We start from the raw sequence: 19,255 nt of genomic DNA, 5'->3' as shown, positions 1-19,255 counted from the left end.
ACGCACGTGCTGGGTATATTCCTGAGTGTCATAGTAGTCATCTGGCATCAAGCATGTCATGATCGATTGTCACGAGACTATTTCAAAATGCGTGATCTTGTTAGTAGGGATTTACCAGCAATGCCTGGACAAGACTAACTAACGGAGGTGCTGAAAAAACATGATGCAAAATGGCAAGCGTTGCTGGCAAGCTCGGCAGTATTGGACTTCGAAAGGCTGGCAAAGCTGTCGGTAAGAAGACCGGCAAGCTTGTGGCGAAAAAGATAGCAAAGAAAGTGGTCAAATCAGGCATCAAGGGTGCTGTCAAGAAAGGCGCCAAAAAAGGGATTAAAAAGGGTGCAAAAAAGGCAGCAAAGAAAGGAATAAAAAAAGGTGCAAAGAAGCTTATGAAAAAAGGAACCAAAAAAGTTATGAAGAAAGCAAAAAAGGGGATAAAGAAAGCCGCAAAAGGCGGTGGAAAGGAGGAGGACAAGCCGCCTCCTATGGCAGTAGGTGAAAAAGACAAACCAAAGAAAGGGAAGGAAAAGGGAACCGATAAAAAGAAGGAAAAAGGACGGGAAAAAGACAAACACAAAGGAAAAGACAAAGGAAAAGAAAAACGAAAGGATAAGGCCAAAGATAAGGGTAAAGAAAAGACAAAGGATGAGACGAAGGGTAAAGTGAAAGATAAGGCGAAGGATAGGGGAAAGAAGAAGGGAAAAGAGAAAGTGAAGGAGAAGAAATTGTCTGCAGCCAAAAAGTTGAAAAAGAGTGCTTCAGATTCCACTGAGCAAACTTCTGGGGAAATATCTACTGAAACTGAGTCCAAGAGTCTAGAGCAATCAAAACCCAAGCAGGGGAAGGAAATGCCAACGATCGGTGGAGAGAAAAAGCCAATTTTACTACGACGGAAAGAATCTGTTACTTCTAAAATAGTTGATGAAAAAGGTTCTGAGGAATCAGAGGTGACGACAGAGAGAAGTGCTAAAAGTGACATATCTCAGGAGAAGATGAAGGGGCGGCTTGCACGTCGAAAGAGTACAGTGTCTGAAGAAACCAGTCTTCCAACAAGTGTCACAACTAGTAAACCAACTAGCAGTGCTGAAAGCTCTGAGGCAACGCAGTTAACAGCTTCATCTGAGCCATCAGATCAGACCTCGTATTCAGCCAGGGAAGGCGGTGTTAGCGCAACTCCTGCCACACAGCCTACGTCATCTTCATCAGCTCCTGCTGGTGGACGCCCGTCGAAATATCGTGAACGTGCGATTTCCCAGACAGGTTTCCAACAACCGGAAGGGTCTAGAAGCAGTAAAATCATTACTGCTAGTAAGCAAGGACGTGTATTATCAAAAGAAGACAAGTTATTGCAGAAAGCACAGAATATGCCAGGATTTGAAAACCTGCAAAAGAGTGTTCATCAAGATGTTTTAACTAAAGAAGCTGCCAACGAAGTTGATGACCCAGAATTTAATCTGATGCTCTTCCGCCTGGCTAAAAACATGATTATGGAACAACCAGCCAAAGAGGACAAAGTGACAAGGCCTCAGAAAAAACACAAAAAAAGGAAAGCATCAGAGTGGCTCGAAGCACTGGGCCTAGTAATCAAAGCTCAAAATGAAGCAGCAGTACGTCGGCACTCCTGCCAATCACGAACAACCGTTTGCTTTCATGAAACCCCATGTAAGTGCCAGTGCCTCTGTAAAAGAACTGAAAACCAAGCTGACGAGGTTCTAAAAGGTGATAAAGAAGTGGGAAGACAGAGGACACCAGCGCAAACTAGCGCTATACAGGGGGATTTAACGGAGCAGAAGGTACAGCCCGCAGAAGAAACCAGCAAGCCGACTGTAGAAAGCAGTGGCAGAACTGAGAACACATCCGCTTCGACTATTTCTAGTAGCTCAAGAGACAGTTCCGTGAGTGTGGAATCTTCAGAAACGTTCCATAAAAACACTAAAAAGTTTTGCAACCTCATTCGAGGGCTAAACAATGTTCCCAAACCTAGAGCTGTTAAAAAGAGACACACTGGGTGCAATTGCAAGACGGCGACATTCTCCACGCAAGATCGGCACAACCTACCAGCTTCCGCTCCCGCCGCTTCTATCCCACCATGTATACCGCCACCTGCTTGTTTGCCACCCACTTCTGTGCCGCCCGTCTCTCTGTCACCTGCTGCTCCGCCGTCTGCGCCTTGGCCACTCGCTTCCCTACCACCTGTCCCTCTCCCACCAAATGCTAGTACCGATTACACGCAGCAAATGGGGCCGGAATCTATGAACGTATTCCTCCTTGTTCCCGACGGTAGAGCAATCACAGCACCGGTCTGTACAACAGCACCACTTGTCAATCCAGACCCGATGTTATATTCTCATACTACTGAGCCTAGTATAATCTATTACCATGATTTCTATATTTAATTTTCAAGACAAGTGGATTTGTCATGATTTTTCACTTCACATCCTTTTGTGTTTTGCTTTCAAAAAATGCTTATGAATGGACGTTTCTTTATTGACTTGTGTGGTGACCAGAGGTGTTGTGTTTTTCAGAACTGGGGATGGTGCCACACACGCGGCTTTTAATACTTTTTACTTTTCCGAAGGACTTAACAACATTACAAACCAAGCTTTCGGTAGTAGGGTTACCAGTTTCCGTCCACCACGTACACGCGGTGACTTAACCACAAAAACAAACTGCTGAGTGGTACCCTTTAAAGGGATTTGACTTCCTTTCGTGATTCAACCTTATGCTAGGTAGTAGACGATGTCAACAGGGGGTGACGCTTCGTCATTCACTTTACAAGGCTTGTGCAGCATGATGCATTCTCCACATGCTTTGATTTCAAAGTAGGTGTTTTTGTGAAACATCCATATATAATTCTGCCCAAATGTGACCCCTCATGTTACATTAGACCACTGCATCATAACTCAGCACCCCAGTTACTGCAAAGTGAACTATCTGAACAGTTCATACTCCTCCAAATAGGAGCTGGCTTAACGGAGAACCCAGCGGAATTGTGGGACAGACTTTCACAGACTTGTCCCTGTTTGTCCGCCCGAATTCCTCATAGCATTGCAAGTACTTTGCAGAGAACTTTTCGAATTTTTGGTATACATTTTTAACTATGCCGAGAGAAGAATCTATTTAAATCTTAAGCGATGAGAATAAAGGAACCTGCTTACAACGCCAAGCGGATTACTAATCGTACCAAAGGTCCACGCAATCTGGAAACAGAGGATGTCGTGAAAAGTGGCGTGTCCGACGCAGTTTACGATAGATGGTCCAGGGCAGGCTTTGTTGTTACGAGGCGCAACCGGGAATTCTCCAGTCGGTCTTTTTATGTGCATCTTCCAGAGCGTCGTTTTACCTCAGCTCACACGGCCACCCTACCTAATGAACCCCACTGATAACTAGCGCATCAACACCCTACGTTCGCGGTAAACTCTCTCTGGAGACACTACAAGAAGGTGTTTCCCCCTGATTTCTAATACGCCACATCTACTTATGTACACAAGTCATGCAACTGATTGCTGGACGTCAGCTCTGGTAAGCATCCTTTTTAAAATCAGCCGCCTCAAAACTCATCCCCATCCTTTGTGAATCCCACCGGCCTACTTGGAACTTCTGAGAAAATACTAAAGTAGAGAATAAAGAAGAAACTTGGTTTGTGGGCAGCTTTCTGCCTCTTTGTAGTTGCTCGCATCAAATGCCCGAAGCCGTGAAATTTGTGGCGTATTCCGTTGCTTCGGAGCTGCGGGCAGTCCAGCGGTCAGACAACAGTCCCTTGACAACACAGCTCCTTTTGGAAGTCTTGATCAAGATTGCTTGACTGAGCTGATTCAGACGGTGACCTCATCCACGATGTCGCTAGTCTTGTATGAGTAGTCAATTGGGCAGAAACGATTTGCCTCTTATAGTGAAAATGACCCTTTCTTGCATATAAAAGTCTACGGAGTTTATCCCCTCCCCTTTCATGTTTTGCACCCATACGTTTATGAATACACATGAATGTGTTCAATCCATTCTTAATCAAATGCCAATACGCAGATGACATCTTAGGAGATTGCCTATATTCTATTTTTCGTATATCTTCCAAGCAACAGATGGTCTTTTCTGCTCTCACCGTGTAGACATTTTGAATCCCCCTATCCTGCATGTAAAATAGTTTGTTTATACGTTCCTATCAGTCTTCTTTCTGTCCAGTGTCATCAGTTACTACACGCCGATGCCCAAAGCAGTATCGTCATCGAACGCTATTCCCAAACCTTACTCTGTTGAATACTTAGATGCGACTTTATCTCATTAATTTTGCTGACTGAAGCATATTGAACTTTTATTCAGTGGAGCAGTGCAACTTTCTATTTATTCTATAGGAATCTGTCAAATCTGCCTCACTTCATTCTTGAGGTTATCTTCGCACATATTATTCCACATTGTTCCAAAGTCCTTAGTGACCTCGGAAGTTACGTCTTTGTTCTGATTGCTTAATACTTTAAATTTCTTCCCTTCGACGGCAGTCTACTCAAACAGGTCTTCGGTGAACCCATCGAAAAATGCTACTTTTTTCAGAAGCTTTGACTGGATGGTACACACCTATGTTCTAAGCTATTACGGTTTATTTCTGTGTCCAGAACAATTTCCAAGTTTAAACCATTTTTCGTACAGACAACCGCTTACCTTAAATTTAGCACAACTCACTCGGCGCATCTGCTTGTGAATAGTAAACTGCTGACTTCCAAAGTTTAATCTCCCTTTCTTCGGTAACTCAGCCATTGTTGAAGGAATTCCTGGAGTATTCGTATATATTTTGTTTTTTTTCCGGTTGTTTGCTTATTAAATGGTGACTTTAAATTTCTTCCCTTCGACGGCAGTCTACTCAAACAGGTCTTCGGTGAACCCATCGAAAAATGCTACTTTTTTCAGAAGCTTTGACTGGATGGTACACACCTATGTTCTAAGCTATTACGGTTTATTTCTGTGTCCAGAACAATTTCCAAGTTTAAACCATTTTTCGTACAGACAACCGCTTACCTTAAATTTAGCACAACTCACTCGGCGCATCTGCTTGTGAATAGTAAACTGCTGACTTCCAAAGTTTAATCTCCCTTTCTTCGGTAACTCAGCCATTGTTGAAGGAATTCCTGGAGTATTCGTATATATTTTGTTTTTTTTTCCGGTTATTTGCTTGTCTAAATGGTGAAAGCTGAAAACTCAATGGTGCATTAAAACTAAGCCAACTTAGTCGATTATTTCTTTTTTTCACTGCGTCATGCCAAACAACGGATGGTGAAAACCATGAAACTATGATTGATCTAAACTAGGTTATCATGTGAATCTCCCCGTTACGATGCCTTCCTGCACTATTTCCTTCCACAGAGAAAACGTATCTGCTCTACTGAAGGTGAAAACTGCATCTATTTACTCTCTCCGCAGAAGTGCTAGCTGACCCAAACTATCTAACCTCGTCGGCTAGCCCCACCGAAGAACTAGGTCAATAGAGCCTGAGTGCCTGCTTGCTCTGCCTTCGAAGGTTAACACTTGTCCACTGAGACTTGCCTGCTCACTAGCTGTGACAAATATATGGCCAATGTACTCAGCGTTCACCGACCGATTTCAGCAGCAGATTGAACACCATTTGCACGAAGAGCCAATTATTTCATATTTTGCATTCAGTAACGCGGGTGGTTGTATTTTTCTCCGAATCATATCGGTTCTGATTTTAGCAATTCGCATCGTAAACTTGAGTTAGATGGCAAAACCAGAAAGTCTTCAGTAACTTGGTTGGGAACGACCGACTTTCAGCTATAGCTAATATGCTTTGGCGTGCTTCAAAACCCGTTATTTGTGAGCTCAATGGAGAGGTCCCAAACGGCGTTCAGTGATAAAATCATTGCCAAATATTTCAAGCAGCTGTGGGAACATTTGAGTCACACTGACGGACATAGTAATGACGTGAGCTCAATGGAGAGGTCCCAAACGGCGCTCAGTGATAAAATCAGTGCCAAATATTTCAAGCCGCTGTGGAAACATTTGAGTCACACTGATAAACATAGTAATAATGAACAGACTCGTAATATTACGGGAATCGTGTAACGACGAACATTCGTTGTTCCCTTTCCGTGTGGTTTGCTTCGAGAAGCGCATGGATCACCACTTATCGTCAGTGCATGTATCACTGGAGAATCATTCGAATGCGCAGACTTTAGATTGGGTAGTAAGCGATTAAACTACCATCATCATAATTGTGCAGAGTAATACGCTTCCAAATTCAGAAGTTTTCGGTCAACGATCAGGAACTTGGGTGCATGGATTTTACACATCTTTATTCTATTCCCCCTATCCACTCGGAAGCCATCCTATTCGTAATCAACATTGCCATCATCACCATCGTCATTAGCGTCGTACTCATCAAGGTTATCATGGTCATCCTTCTTATTACCGTCAGCATTGTGATCATCAACATGCTCGTTGTCATCCTGACCATCATTGTCCTTTGATGAAGAAGCTCTTTTGAAGCGGTCTTTCGGGCACAGTGGTTCCCAGAATTTAGGTCTAGTTCTTCACACAATCTCCCGATATCTCACCATGCAAATTCTTGTGTGGTGCCTCTTGATGATGAGGGAACAAAGCGGTATCTGTGTCCAGCATGCTATGTGTTGAGTAGTTCCGAGAGAGAGAGAGTTAGTAAAACGAACTCGTTTTCAGCGCTTATTCAACTGGCTAGATGCATTACAAAGGGGTGATATGGGTAGTAAAATAGCACAACAGCGTGCGGAATACTAATTAGTCAGAAAGGATACATATTGGACAGGTGGCTTGTGTGCTTGTTTGAGTAAGTCCAAGGCACATTTCTCATGTGGGGTTGTTGAAAGTAAATCAAGGGCTTTGACAAACAGCTTGTGTTTAGAGCCCACGTTTATACAGCCTGACAGTAATAACCTCATCGACGGTAGCAACCGAAGCCTGACCACTCTAGCTTAGCAATAGGAAATGCAGTGAACCGACCGAAAGGCTTGTTTGATTTCCACCCGGCGGTCAGACTGGACTATGTGTGAGTGGCGGTGGTCAGGCCCTTCGCTAGTCTGCTGTTAAGACGAGGCTAGTAGTTTTCGCGTGCACGTTCGGCTGGACATCTAGTCGTCCTCTTAACATAATTCGCATCGCAGAAACGGATGAACCGACACAAAAGAATGCACCAGATATTGACAAACTACCTATTAACCTCCCGAACCTAACCCGGCGTAAAGCTCGGCGGTGTTATAAGTACAGCCACGGCCGTGGTTAGACGGCGACTAATTATCTGTACACTGGTATCGCCTTTGAGTGGTAGTCAAAAGTAGTGTTCGTTTATCTACTGTGCACCTCTTTTGAGATCTGAGCTTCTCTTAGAGGTTTGTTGGGGTAAATATACGAGAGCAACCTTTCTGAATGCACGGTTCAGTCAGAAACTATAGCTCATCCAGAACAGTATCTTAGATGCAGGACTTTCCCAATGTATGGGCTAGGCAACGGACAAGACTGTTTTTTAGTGAGTGGAACGGGTCTAGCGAAATCGGTGATCTGACCGTTCCATTTTGTCCTAAGGGCAACCAGATTCCCAGTGAAGTTCCACAGAATCTACTTCCGGTGTGCGCATGGAACGTACGATTGCTCTTCAACGGCGAATCATACCACTGGAAACACGGTGTGCCAGTGGACCAGTAGGCCTATTGGTCGCGGATAATTTCGTGAGCAAGTTGGAAAACACCGTGTTGCATCAATCTATGCATTAGCTCGTCAGTTAGGGTACATGCATAGACGGTGCAGCGTAGTCAAAAAGAGGACGAGGTTCTAGAAATTCCAAAGAATTTTGGTCACTATCAGACAAGACTGGTTAGTGAAAAGAAAGCTATTACGTGAGACGGCCTATGGTCCAAAAAGGGTGTAATTTTCAGCGTTGCTAATGATGGTGATTTTGACAGTGATTGCGAGTGGCGAGATGGCCCAAGTAGTTAGAGTGCGAATTTACTCACCGAAAGGTCCGTGGCTCGAATCCGACCTCCGCCACACGACTTCCCCTGTCTAGGCTTGGGCAACCGGGCAATATCCCAGCCCTCGTGCTTCCTTTGGGTGCCGTGGCAGCTAGGCACCGGAAAGGTGCTACAGCTGAACGCTTTCTTTCTTTCTTTGACAGTGATTGCTCTTGTTGTGTTTGCCATTCGGTTAACTAGAAGTTTTTCTGGAGATTAATATCCATGCTGGTGTTGTGATTAAGGGGTAACAAACTCTTTCATTGTACTTAGTTCAACTGAGGATAACGAACTCCAAAGTGAATCGGCAAACTACGCAGTGGAAATTCAAGTACTAATTAGTAACTTGTCATGTTTGTTTGCTGGATCAACATGACATTGCGATTAAGTTGTCCCTACTAGGAAGGGAGGTGAATGCGTCAACTCTGGAGCGTGGTTTTATGTGAACAAAAACGAATACATGACACAGAACTATTATTCACAGTTCACTTTGGGTTCCTAATCTAGGCGAGGATGGAACAGACATCTGAGCATCCAATAGGCGCAGTACGTACGTAACTTAGGGGAATTTTTAATTCCATCCGTGTCTTTTGCGACATGACATGTACTACTATTATTGAAGATTTTCAGAAACCACTTCCAGCCTACCACCTTGCCGTTCTCCAACAAAAATCTTCGGCAAATGTGAAAATGAACACTTTTACTTACGGATTCGATATTTGGTGTATTTCCTCCACTGGAAGTTACAAGACCCAAACAACCGGATAGAAATGGGAGTTGACTCGTAAGATCTGCAATATTCGCTGGCAAGGAGCATTCAACTGGTGGAGGGTTGGGATACTCGAAACAGGACGGCTCATCGATTGATGCTTGAGTACTTCTAAAATCTCGAATTAAAGTATCGACCAAGGTCGGTATTATCTGTTGTTTCTCCTGGGAAAGAAATACTTTGGTAACATCAGTCGGGCTTTCCCTTTCCTGTGTGAGAAAAGAAGTTTGATTAATGAGTTTTGTTGCTGGCTTCATCTGCATAGATAAGGTTTGATTTCTAGTGAACTAACGTCACAAATTCAAAATCAGTCAAGTGACCAAAGCTGTGGGACAAGATAGTTACAATTTTTTAACAAGCAAGTGTGCTAATTCGGGTTGTCCCTTATCTCCTCCCATCAGGAACCCAGGGAAACTAGACTGACAAGTAAAGTAACATTCTGCAAGGTGTTATGACGAGATTGGATGGGATACCATGGCTTCAGTAAAATCAAACCATAATCAGACTTATGGACTAACCTATAACTTCAAAAGTTGATACCGTCCGAACTATCAGATTACGGTGGACACTGCCGCACCTTCCGTATAGAGGTGTAGTAAAACGATGATATTACATAACAATGCAAAAATACAGCGAAACCCACTTTTACAGTGACTACATCTGTCTTGTGGTTGTTTTCATTTGATTCCTTCAGATTAGTATAATGGCCATTATAAAGTGTAATCCAAGCTTTTAGTGGCCAAAACAATAACGTACGTGTTTCTTACAAAAAATTTCCAAACGAAGAGGAAACAAAGTATTGAGTATATTGATGACAGTGTGCTCCACCGCGCCAAACCGCTCTCGAGAGACCGTATCGCCAATATCATCAGCGGAGCAGAAAGTTCCTTTATTTACTTTGGGTCCTTCTTCTAGAAGCCACCACAGATTTGCATATATGTTCCAACTTGAGTGACACTCTGTCACTTGAGTGGCATTCTGACTACTTTATGGACCATGTATCCATCACAATTGTAGACATTCATGAGTTATCCGGTAAATAGTGTCCCTATACTGTCCAAACTGACAGTAGATATTATAGATGTAAGTTCTCTTCTTTATTTGTAAGCAGCATACACGCCGACCTTTAGTGTATGGGTGCACATAAGCGGATTTCATCGGGTAGTTTTTGTCGCAAAAGTGATTCTGAGCCTCCATTCCACAACCTTTTCGAATCTATGTGTCAGCTGAATATCCTTTGAGTATGAGGCATCCCAGAGATTTGTCCAACCCCAATACTTTGGTAGCCCGAAGCACGTCCTTATCAATAGTGTATTCAGGTTGGCTATTGATCTATTTGTCAGATTATTGGGTCCTGAGTCCTTGGTACAACTATTGGACACACTGGTATTCAAATGGCTGACTCCAATCGACCGCTTTCTGGTTAGTCGTGATCAAAAGTGTCTCGTTCAATGACAGTAAAATTGGAAATGATTGCACCAAAATTAATGGATGCCTTTCTTTTCTTGTGCTTCATTTTACCAAAGCACAGGCACTAAAAGGCCTCTATTTTCGTTTGCGACAGGCACCGGAATAAAGCTCCCTACGATTGGTGAGATTACGATGCCAAACAGTCACCGGGTGTAACTAGTTTGCGATCTGATTTATAATGGTCTTTAATAATGTAAATAGTTATCATTCTTGTAGCCCGAATTTCAATCACACAAACCGTTCGAAGTTGGTAGCAAACCACCACCAACCTCTCACTTGCCAAAGAGATACCCTACCAGCTGACCAACTGGGACTCTGCGCTGTGTCGTATTGGTGCACCAAACCTTCGATGTATTTCAGGTGTTTTAGTTTGTCCTCGTTCAACTCGTTCCTTGTGAACTGATATTGTTGATGGTGCTCAACAAAGATCAGGCGCTCCATACAGCTTGAAAAATTTAAGCCTAAGGTGATCAAAAACAAAGCATCACAAAATGGGTCAGAGGAATGAAGCAGAATACTTAGGTCATAAGACGCAAGTCCACAGTGTGGACCTATCCACAAACCCAACAACCATGCAGAAGTGATTCAGATTCGCTTCATTGCTTTGAATGAAATAAACATGTGATTTGAGGGAGAGTTCACCAAACTAGTATATCATTGCTCTAGCCTCTCATAATTTGAGCGGGATATCTAAATATTGCGGATGTTTGGACCCAAAACTATCCTGAACTTGGCTGAATATACAGTTCTTTACAGAGTTACTTTTATGTCTACTAGACAGGCACTCCGCATAAGTTTCTGCATAAGGTAGCGCTGCAACTTCGTTGGTAATATATGGTGGCTAACTGGGGTGTCATCTATCCGTTAGTCAACCCAAGGGCTATAAAATGCTATGGGTGTTTTACTGACTATGACAGCGATAAAAGGCACAGACTCATCGGCGCAACGTCAGTGTATTCAGATTCCGTGTTATGAAGACTGTTTAGCAGTTAGTTACACAATCGTTGAACCCGTTAAATCCCCTGGTCCACGATTAGGTCCAATTTTATGGCAAATATAGACATGATAAATTGCGGTGAAAACAAATTAACATGACTTGAAACTCACTAAATCAATATGGTCTACAGATTCATTTTGTGAGCTGCATTCCATCAATTATCCAACAAGCCGTTCTTCTGCTGTTGTGGGCTGAATAGCTTGATTTGACAGAGGTCAGGTTGGAAATATATAACGAGTTGCTTGTTCAAGTAGCATGGATAGTGATTAAGCCCCCATGCTGATCACCCGCACCTTGACAAAAAAACAGCAAATGGTCGTTCGGAGATTGGTTGATGAGTTGTATCGCTTCCGAGTTTGTTCAGTCTGATGTAGCAGAAGGCACACCGATTTGACTAAAACAATGTGACCTCCACTACCATCGTCTCTAACTTAGCAACGGCAATAGTCAGTCATAGACTTATGGTACCTGCAGTGTAGTAAAAAAACGTAGATCATTTTGATGCTTTTAACTGTCTCTCAATCACAACCACCACCAAGGACATTTGTACATTAGACCGAAACTCCAGCAGTTTATTACGTCAGAAGTTGGCAGGTGGGCAGAAACACCTCGTTGTAGACGAATTTCGGTACTTCAGAGGAGAAAATTGAGGGAGTGAAGATGGCTGTCTGAGTTACTGATTTGCTATTCAAAACATTCTGATTATCAAATATCAATAAGAACTTAAAGCTGAAAAAGAGCGTAGTACTTTCCAAAAAGTTCATTCAATTTGGCGCTTTTGTCCTTCTTCAGGCTCACGAATTGAGCGTAGAGAGAATGGACTTTTGTTTCTTTTGTCAATAACGATGATAATAGTGATGATGCCTCTGACCTTGACTATAACGAGACAACAACAGTGGTAGTGGTGGTGATCCTGATGATGATAGTGGGAAAACTATTTTATTTGAAAAGAGGAAATTTCCCCAGATAACTGAAATAATACCCTCTCTTTATTTGGTTGAATTCTTTGTCCAACTGATAATCTTAACTCTTAAATACAGCGACAGGCACGAAATCGTCAAGACCAAATTTGCCGAGAGGTTTATCTGAGTAATAAGCAGGTTAGAAAGGTTAATTATGTACAGCTGAACAAAACTTGGGCTCGTGAAGTTTACTCATTCACATACTAATTTGGTTTCATCAAAGGACTCAAATGAAACCAGGAGTAGGAACTTGAAAAGCTTCATCAACCTTATAAGTAGCTCTTTGAAAAATAGTTGAACTCGCATCTATGATTCTTTCTTCAAACTGCTGCCCCTGATATATGTGAAAATTAACGTTTGTTAACGAAGTCAGCAAGTTCAGCAATTGGATTGGCCTCCTGAGAGATGCCAACTCAACCCCCGGAAGTACAGACTAGTTCAATAGCTAGGGATTAGTGCGTTCAATACTAGTCTTCGATGTGTAGTTTTTACCCAGTATTTGCAGTGTGTGCACTAATATTATCCATGCCATACTGTGAACCCATGCTCCTCAGTACACCGAAACTGACCAACTTTCCAATCAGTCATTACGAGGAATTTTGACGAAAAGACAAACGTACCAGCCCTCTAGCCGTGTCGACAGACTGATCGTGGTCACGCGCGTAATCATTTCAGCTGATCACGTGACAACGTGACAGAAGTCGATCAAAGTGTATTCAAGTCAACCTTGTCCTCCATTCACTTTTAACAATGTATTCACAAAGTACCATTTCGACTGAGGCCAGTTTATCCCAAGAGTCAGAACTACATATTTCGGATATGCCTATGATGGCATTCGAGAAACATCTCATAACGCCGTATAGTGACAGCCTTATCAACAAAGATGATAGACGTATTGCTATCCCAATATTTTTTGGTGTACCGATGATTATTTTGCGTGAGAAACACGATATCGAACTGGCTAACGGACGAAGTTTCATTGAAGCGGAAGCTCCAGCACCGCAAATGGTCAAAGCGCTTGTTGACCGCATACTACTCAACTGTATCTCAGAGTCTGACATTAGAGCAGTTCTCGAGCGTATGAAGCCAGTGGTGATATTTTACGCTATTTTGGACTTGCTTAGACGACTTCCCGCCCCACTGTTGGCTCTTTCGCCAAAATCTGCACAAATTACATCCAAAGTACTACTGATTGGACCACTGCATCCCTATGGTTTTGTGATCGAAGAGGAGTTATATTGCACTATACTGCGTCAGCACGCTGAGCAAGGAGAGGACACCACTTCCCGGTTCAAACGAGCAAAGGATAAGGCGAATGATATGATCCAACCATTAATACAAAAATACTACAGCTGCGCTGAACCGGTACGACCGAAAATAACCAGAAAGTTCAACAAGTTTAACAAGTGTATCTACCACGACCTGCATCTAATTACCGACATCGACCAACGCCATCTTGCAAGATTTATATTGCGAAATGTGATCTTCTTGACTCGACGCTACAATATCTGTAAATTCAATCAATTACGTGAGCGGCGTGGTGAAAGATGGCCTGTAGCATACATCACCATTCGACCACATATTCTAGAGTACTCCATTACACGAATGGCAGAACTGGTTGGCCCAGTAGTGATTAGCCAGCCGGGAGCGCCAGAATATTATCCGGATCTGGAAAAGCGTGCTATGTTCAATATCCTTGCGAGCGGAATGGATCGTATGTGGTTACCAAATCAGAAACCTCATGATATCATTATCAACATGGAGCCATCATACTGTCATCCAAACTGCGTCTGTGGTCGAGGACTAAATGTGATTACTGGCCAGCTGATAGGCGGGAAAACACGATAAAGTCAACAGATTGGTTTGCTGTTCGGCGATAGCTAACCAACGGAAAGATAGATATTGTTCTTCATCTTTCATCTCAGCCCCTTGTCCGTTTCTCCTCGGTTCTTCCCTACATTAAAAACTACATGAACGACGTTGAATTCCAGGTAACCGACACGATGGTCAAACTTGTCTCCAACCTGGAATAAAGAGATTTGATTGTTTCCAATTTGCAAGCTCATTGTGTACTAAGGTATGGTGTGTTAATGGAGTATGGTCGACAGTTGGGTACTGGTTAAATTGTAGAATCTGTGTACTGCGCATCAGTGTTTCTCGTTGGCGTTTCTTTCGATGATGTTAATGGTGATGATGAACAAAAGTAGAACCATTAAAGCTACCATTTAGTGACCGGTAACAGCCATCTTATTAGGGGTGGGTGCTAATTAGGATAGGCGACAAATCTGTACAGGAAGCATCAACCCAAGCCTTCTACTAGCACGGGGACATTATGTCTGGGCGATGAATCAGATCAATCATTGCTTCAGAGTTGGTGTTCCATTTCAGTTGTAACAAGCAATTTTCACGCAAGTTTGCTTTGAGAAAACATGCGCCTTCCCAATAATTTGATTTTATCTTATGGCCAGATGAAAAAGATGCCTGTTGGCTTGAGTTCCGACACCGAAATTAGACGAGCTCAACATTAGTTGATATATTCCGCAAAACTTCAAGAAGCAAGAACAGTAATTTGGATGCATCTATCAGTGTCACCAAAGAAGTGTTCGGTGGTGAAACAGTTGTTGACAATTGGTTTGATGCGTCACGCGTTTCAGCAGTCTCTGAGGTAAACTCGGTGCTACATTTCAATGGAAAGTACTTTGTAGTTGTTGATCGAACTGGTGGACAAGTTATCGACCCAGAAAATTTGGCAAACCATTAATGGCAGTCAATCAACTAATGTTAAGTGGTACTTCGTACCAAAACTCCGTCAAGTTAGTTGAATGAGTTTACACTTTACTAGGGGAACAACAAACGTCCTAAGTCAGTGTTGAAAAGTTTAAAGTGCTAAAAAGTTCTCATCGTCAAATGGTTGGCACACGATTGGTAGGGTTCAAAGCTGCGTCGTTCTAGGTCACGGGGCTTCAGTTGATGATTCCTCCCGAGAACCGTTTACAGGATTTTTTCGGTCAGTATATGCTATGACTATTCGGTTATGAGTGGGTTTGTCACTTGAAATTTGCGCTGCAGGCTGAATCCACTCTTGCTGTTTCCTCCTGACCGATAATCTCATACTGTCACGTTAACTAAGGCTGTCTAAAACTTCACGCGGTATGCTTCCCGATTCTATACCCCATTCTATCCACAATGGGATGCCTGGCAATCTGCAGTTCCTCGACCGTCAATCAGTTTAGTGTGAATCGTAGTCCAAGCTCCGGAAACCTGAAATTTTCCAAATTCATCCTGTGTCCCTTGTATAGTGCATGCCCCGCCAATGTGCTGCATATTCCTCCAGGTTTCTTTGTGACATGATTCCTCTCCTCCTGTGCTTCACGGAGTAAAGTCCCCTGACATTCTGTTCTGTACAGGCATCAGTGGGATAACCACAGCTCCTGGTTCTGTCTATCCAGAGGTGGACATTACAAATTACTTCTCTTCTGAAACACTATTCTTATGTCATCCATGGTGGAAACATTTTGAGTAACCTAACATTTTATTACTATAGTGGCTCTGGTCACGGATACAGACGCTCTTTTTAATTGATCATTAACCACACTATTTGCATATCCGTTAAACTGATTTCCTTCTTTCATCACTTTTTCGGCTTCTGTTCAGACAATTCCTTCTGCCCCGATGGTTACTTATCGTATAGAAATCACAAGTGAACAAAATGCCAGGGGTTTTATGGTGGGATAGATGGTTTCAAGTTTAGGATACATGGACAGGATAAGGACGCAGCGCAACAACTGACAGCAAGAAGCCACTGTTGACCAGTATTTAAATCAGGAGCTAGAGGTATAGTTCCTGGAGCTCCGACTGCTTTCTGAATGGTCGACTCCGGATTATTAAAGGATTTTACAGAAAGATTGCTCATTCCTCTCACTGGTAGTTCAAGCAGTGAGGATATAGCGAAAATAGGTTAGTAACAATGTGTCAATGTGCGAAAGGTGTTTGGCTTACCACGAAGTGCTTAACTGTATTCCGCAAGGACTTACTTCAGCAGGCGTCTATTTTGCACTACCAATTATTGTGTTGTTGATACCACCAGTTCAGATAGCAATTTGTTCTGTTCTGCGGAGAGACGCAAGTTTCTCCTTAGCTGTGGTACTTTCTTATCCACTGTAACACGTCCATGAAGCTAAGGAATCCAAGTTCGTTGGAGAGACTAGAGCGACCTAGAATTGTTAGAAACCGATACATATTTAATATATCCCCAAAATCAGCACGAAAGAGCCGGGCCTGTTGGGACGATCTTCCTACACCAAGCCCCTGAATCATCGAAGCACCTTGTGAAGATCCGTTCGTATTTCCCTAGTGATGCCACGTCTTTCATCTAATATTTTCAAGCTGGGTCTCACTATGGGACCTATAATGACATGCAAACTTCTGAGTTTCCAGCCGGTAGTTAATGCAAAGTTGAAAGTTCGTACCAGCTGCATTCACCCCAACTGCATGACGCTGTGTACTGGGTTCGAAACTGCTGGGAGACTCTAACCTAGCACAAAAAAAGCGTGTGACACTTACCCAATTGTTCTTGACATACCAGCTGGTATGTCTTGGGGATGAATCCCATTTTACACTCCACCGAAAAACCCACTGAAAGTCGTTCTCAAAAATAGACAGTCCGAATTTCTTACTGAATCTGATATAACTGTTGAAAAGAGAGAGTTGTTAAGTACGGATCTCTGAAAAGCATCAGCGTGGGCGCGCCGTAGAGCAGATCTAGACCTTTTTCTTACTACATACACAGTCATTCCTGTTGAAAACAGCCCCTACCATCTCGAAGTCTGGGAAGTATGAATAGCTTTCGGTTTTCAGCGGGTCGATTGTTCACTGAATCGAATGTTCTTGGGCATTAACTTTACCTCATATTTCAACTTCCTGTGGTTTCGTCAAATAACGCTATAGGCCTCATGGATAGGAGGATTCTTTGCAAACACCCGCTACAAAAAGTTTATTTTCTATTTAACGTTTTCCATTTTATACCTTAAAACCTATTCGTAGCAGCCAGATATGAGACCAAATGGTCCGTGATTAGAGGCCGGATTTATGCGGCTACTCTGCTGAGTGAGTTGATCATAGCTGAGTTCCAGTTACATGAAACATCTTTTTCTTCAAGAAAACTGTTACAGAAATCGGAAAAATTTGAATTAGAATGCATGCAACCATCCACAGTACTTCTGAATTGATGTCATCCGGGCCCTACTCTACAGGTTGGGGAACAGATGGGCTTAACAGAATAGGCGGTTGAGAAAACCTTGCTTTCCTGTTATATGAATGTTTGATAACTACCCAAGATCGTTAGTTGGTGGTTAACTGCACCACGAGAACCACCATTTAACCGCTTTTGGTGATCAACTTGAGATTAAAAAACAACTGGAAGCCGTGTTTGTATGTTAAATAACCGACTGATGAAGTGTCTGGCGGTTACCGAACAGTAATATACCTATTAGTTAACTGCATTTTGAATTCAATAACGGCGCTACAACCAACGTATTTCACTGTTATTGGACTGTTGTTTAACTATTTGATAATGACATTTCGCCGTACACGAAACCATGAAATAACCGTTCTATAACCTCATCTTTCGGCCATAGCAACGTTATGACGTCCTCTGTTATATCACGGGTAACGAGCGGCTTCATAATTTATCCCTTCCTGACCTGGGTATTTGGCGGCTATATGAGCATTTGTTTACCGAACTATACGATTAAACGACCGTGAGAAAGGTTTTCAAATATTTACTGGGAGGTTGTTCAACTGGATGTAAACACGTTTTTACTGTTAAAAAACGCAACATAACTGTAACAACGATCCGTTCACGGCTAACCGTGAAAATCGTTGAGTCCGTTCTTGCGACTAGGGCCTGGTAACCAAATGTTTGCAGATAGCTGCACATCTACGTTCTGGCCGCTTGCAGAGATAGTGGAGTTGCAACAAATATGGCACATGTTATCTCATCCAACGTTGGCACTAGGCCGAACAAGTTGGTCATATGGTTCTTCGCGGTAGGCTATCCAACTACTCGTGAAAATAAGCTGATCCGCATGCATCTTCTGGGCCAGTCGTGGCCGCGCGTTGCCGAACCACTTCTGGATTTCCTCCTCAAATCCTGTCGTGTGCAGGTTTTGAAAACTGTGTGATCAAGTGTTGTATTTGAACGACAGTTAGCAACGTACTTCCGATCGCTTACCTTCACTCACGGTACACAACCGATTGTAACGGGAGCAGAATTTGTCCACAGATCCGCCTTGGGCCATGTTGAAGGCGAATTCACCAGCCATTGCCTGTCTGAGACAGGGACGCACCAGGTCCCCCATGGTGGTTGCACTGAAGGACCCAGAATACTTCGTCTGAAGCAACTGTGTAAGATCAGTAATACTGGATTACCGGTTTCACATTACATGGTTTCTCTACTAGGTCTTTTTCCAGTTCGTCGCACGCACCCTTGCACCGAAGGGGGAAAGCAAGACCGGTGGTTCCATAAGAAGTCTTAGCTGCCACCATTGAATGGTCGTTGCAAATCTTGTGATACCGAATATCTTGCGCGATCGACTTCCCGCAGTAGCTGTTTGTTCTGCTGGAGCAAGGCACCGACTCCTGGCGTTTAGAAAATGGGGCTGAAGTGTATGGAAAACATTGGAAACCACATGCTTGGTGAACGTGCGTCTTCTGCTGCATCAGATGTACAGGTTGATGAGATGTGGACGGGACAGGCGTGGAATCGTGGGGTGCACGTACAGCATGCTCATGTTGAGTGGGATGAATGGATAAGTTCTTAGTGGTAGCCTCAGTAGTCGAATGAAACAGGGTGCAGGTGGGTGCCTCCGAGAAATTTGCGCAGTGTGGGGTGTGCAATACCAATAATTTTGGTTTCTTTGGAGAACGGGTGGTGGGCATCGAAGAACTGCGCTCTAATAGAGGTCTTCACAACCTGCACGATAGTCTTACTTACGCTGAGGAACGTTTTGACCCACCTGGACGGACACATTGAACATGTCCAGTTCCGAACATATGCTGGAATTTCTTTTCGTGC

General features: G+C 43.2%; 2 protein-coding genes across 2 annotated transcripts in view; both read left to right on the top strand.

Moving 5' to 3' along the window:
- Positions 1-170: 170 nt before the first annotated feature.
- On the top strand, positions 171-2,393 carry T265_10811 (hypothetical protein; the record flags this gene model as incomplete). Its single annotated transcript, XM_009177287.1, has 1 exon — positions 171-2,393. The coding sequence occupies one exon, from the start codon at positions 171-173 to the stop codon at positions 2,391-2,393; it is 2,223 nt and encodes a 740-aa protein (XP_009175551.1).
- Positions 2,394-2,736: 343 nt separating this feature from the next.
- The window catches only part of T265_10810 (hypothetical protein), a gene marked incomplete at both ends in the record, with an annotated part of 29,133 nt that continues 12,614 nt past the window's right edge, over positions 2,737-19,255 (top strand). The window contains 3 exons of the mRNA XM_009177286.1: positions 2,737-2,819; positions 12,945-13,989; positions 14,106-14,171. Of these exons, the coding sequence (XP_009175550.1) occupies positions 2,737-2,819; positions 12,945-13,989; positions 14,106-14,171 (1,194 nt within the window). The remainder of the gene's footprint in view (positions 2,820-12,944; positions 13,990-14,105; positions 14,172-19,255) is intronic.

This window comes from Opisthorchis viverrini, assembly GCF_000715545.1.
Source record: "Opisthorchis viverrini unplaced genomic scaffold opera_v5_411, whole genome shotgun sequence".
NCBI classification, from domain to species: Eukaryota; Metazoa; Platyhelminthes; class Trematoda; order Opisthorchiida; family Opisthorchiidae; genus Opisthorchis; species Opisthorchis viverrini.
The sequence above is the reverse complement of the archived record's forward strand: the minus strand, read 5'-3'. Positions and strand labels throughout refer to the sequence as shown.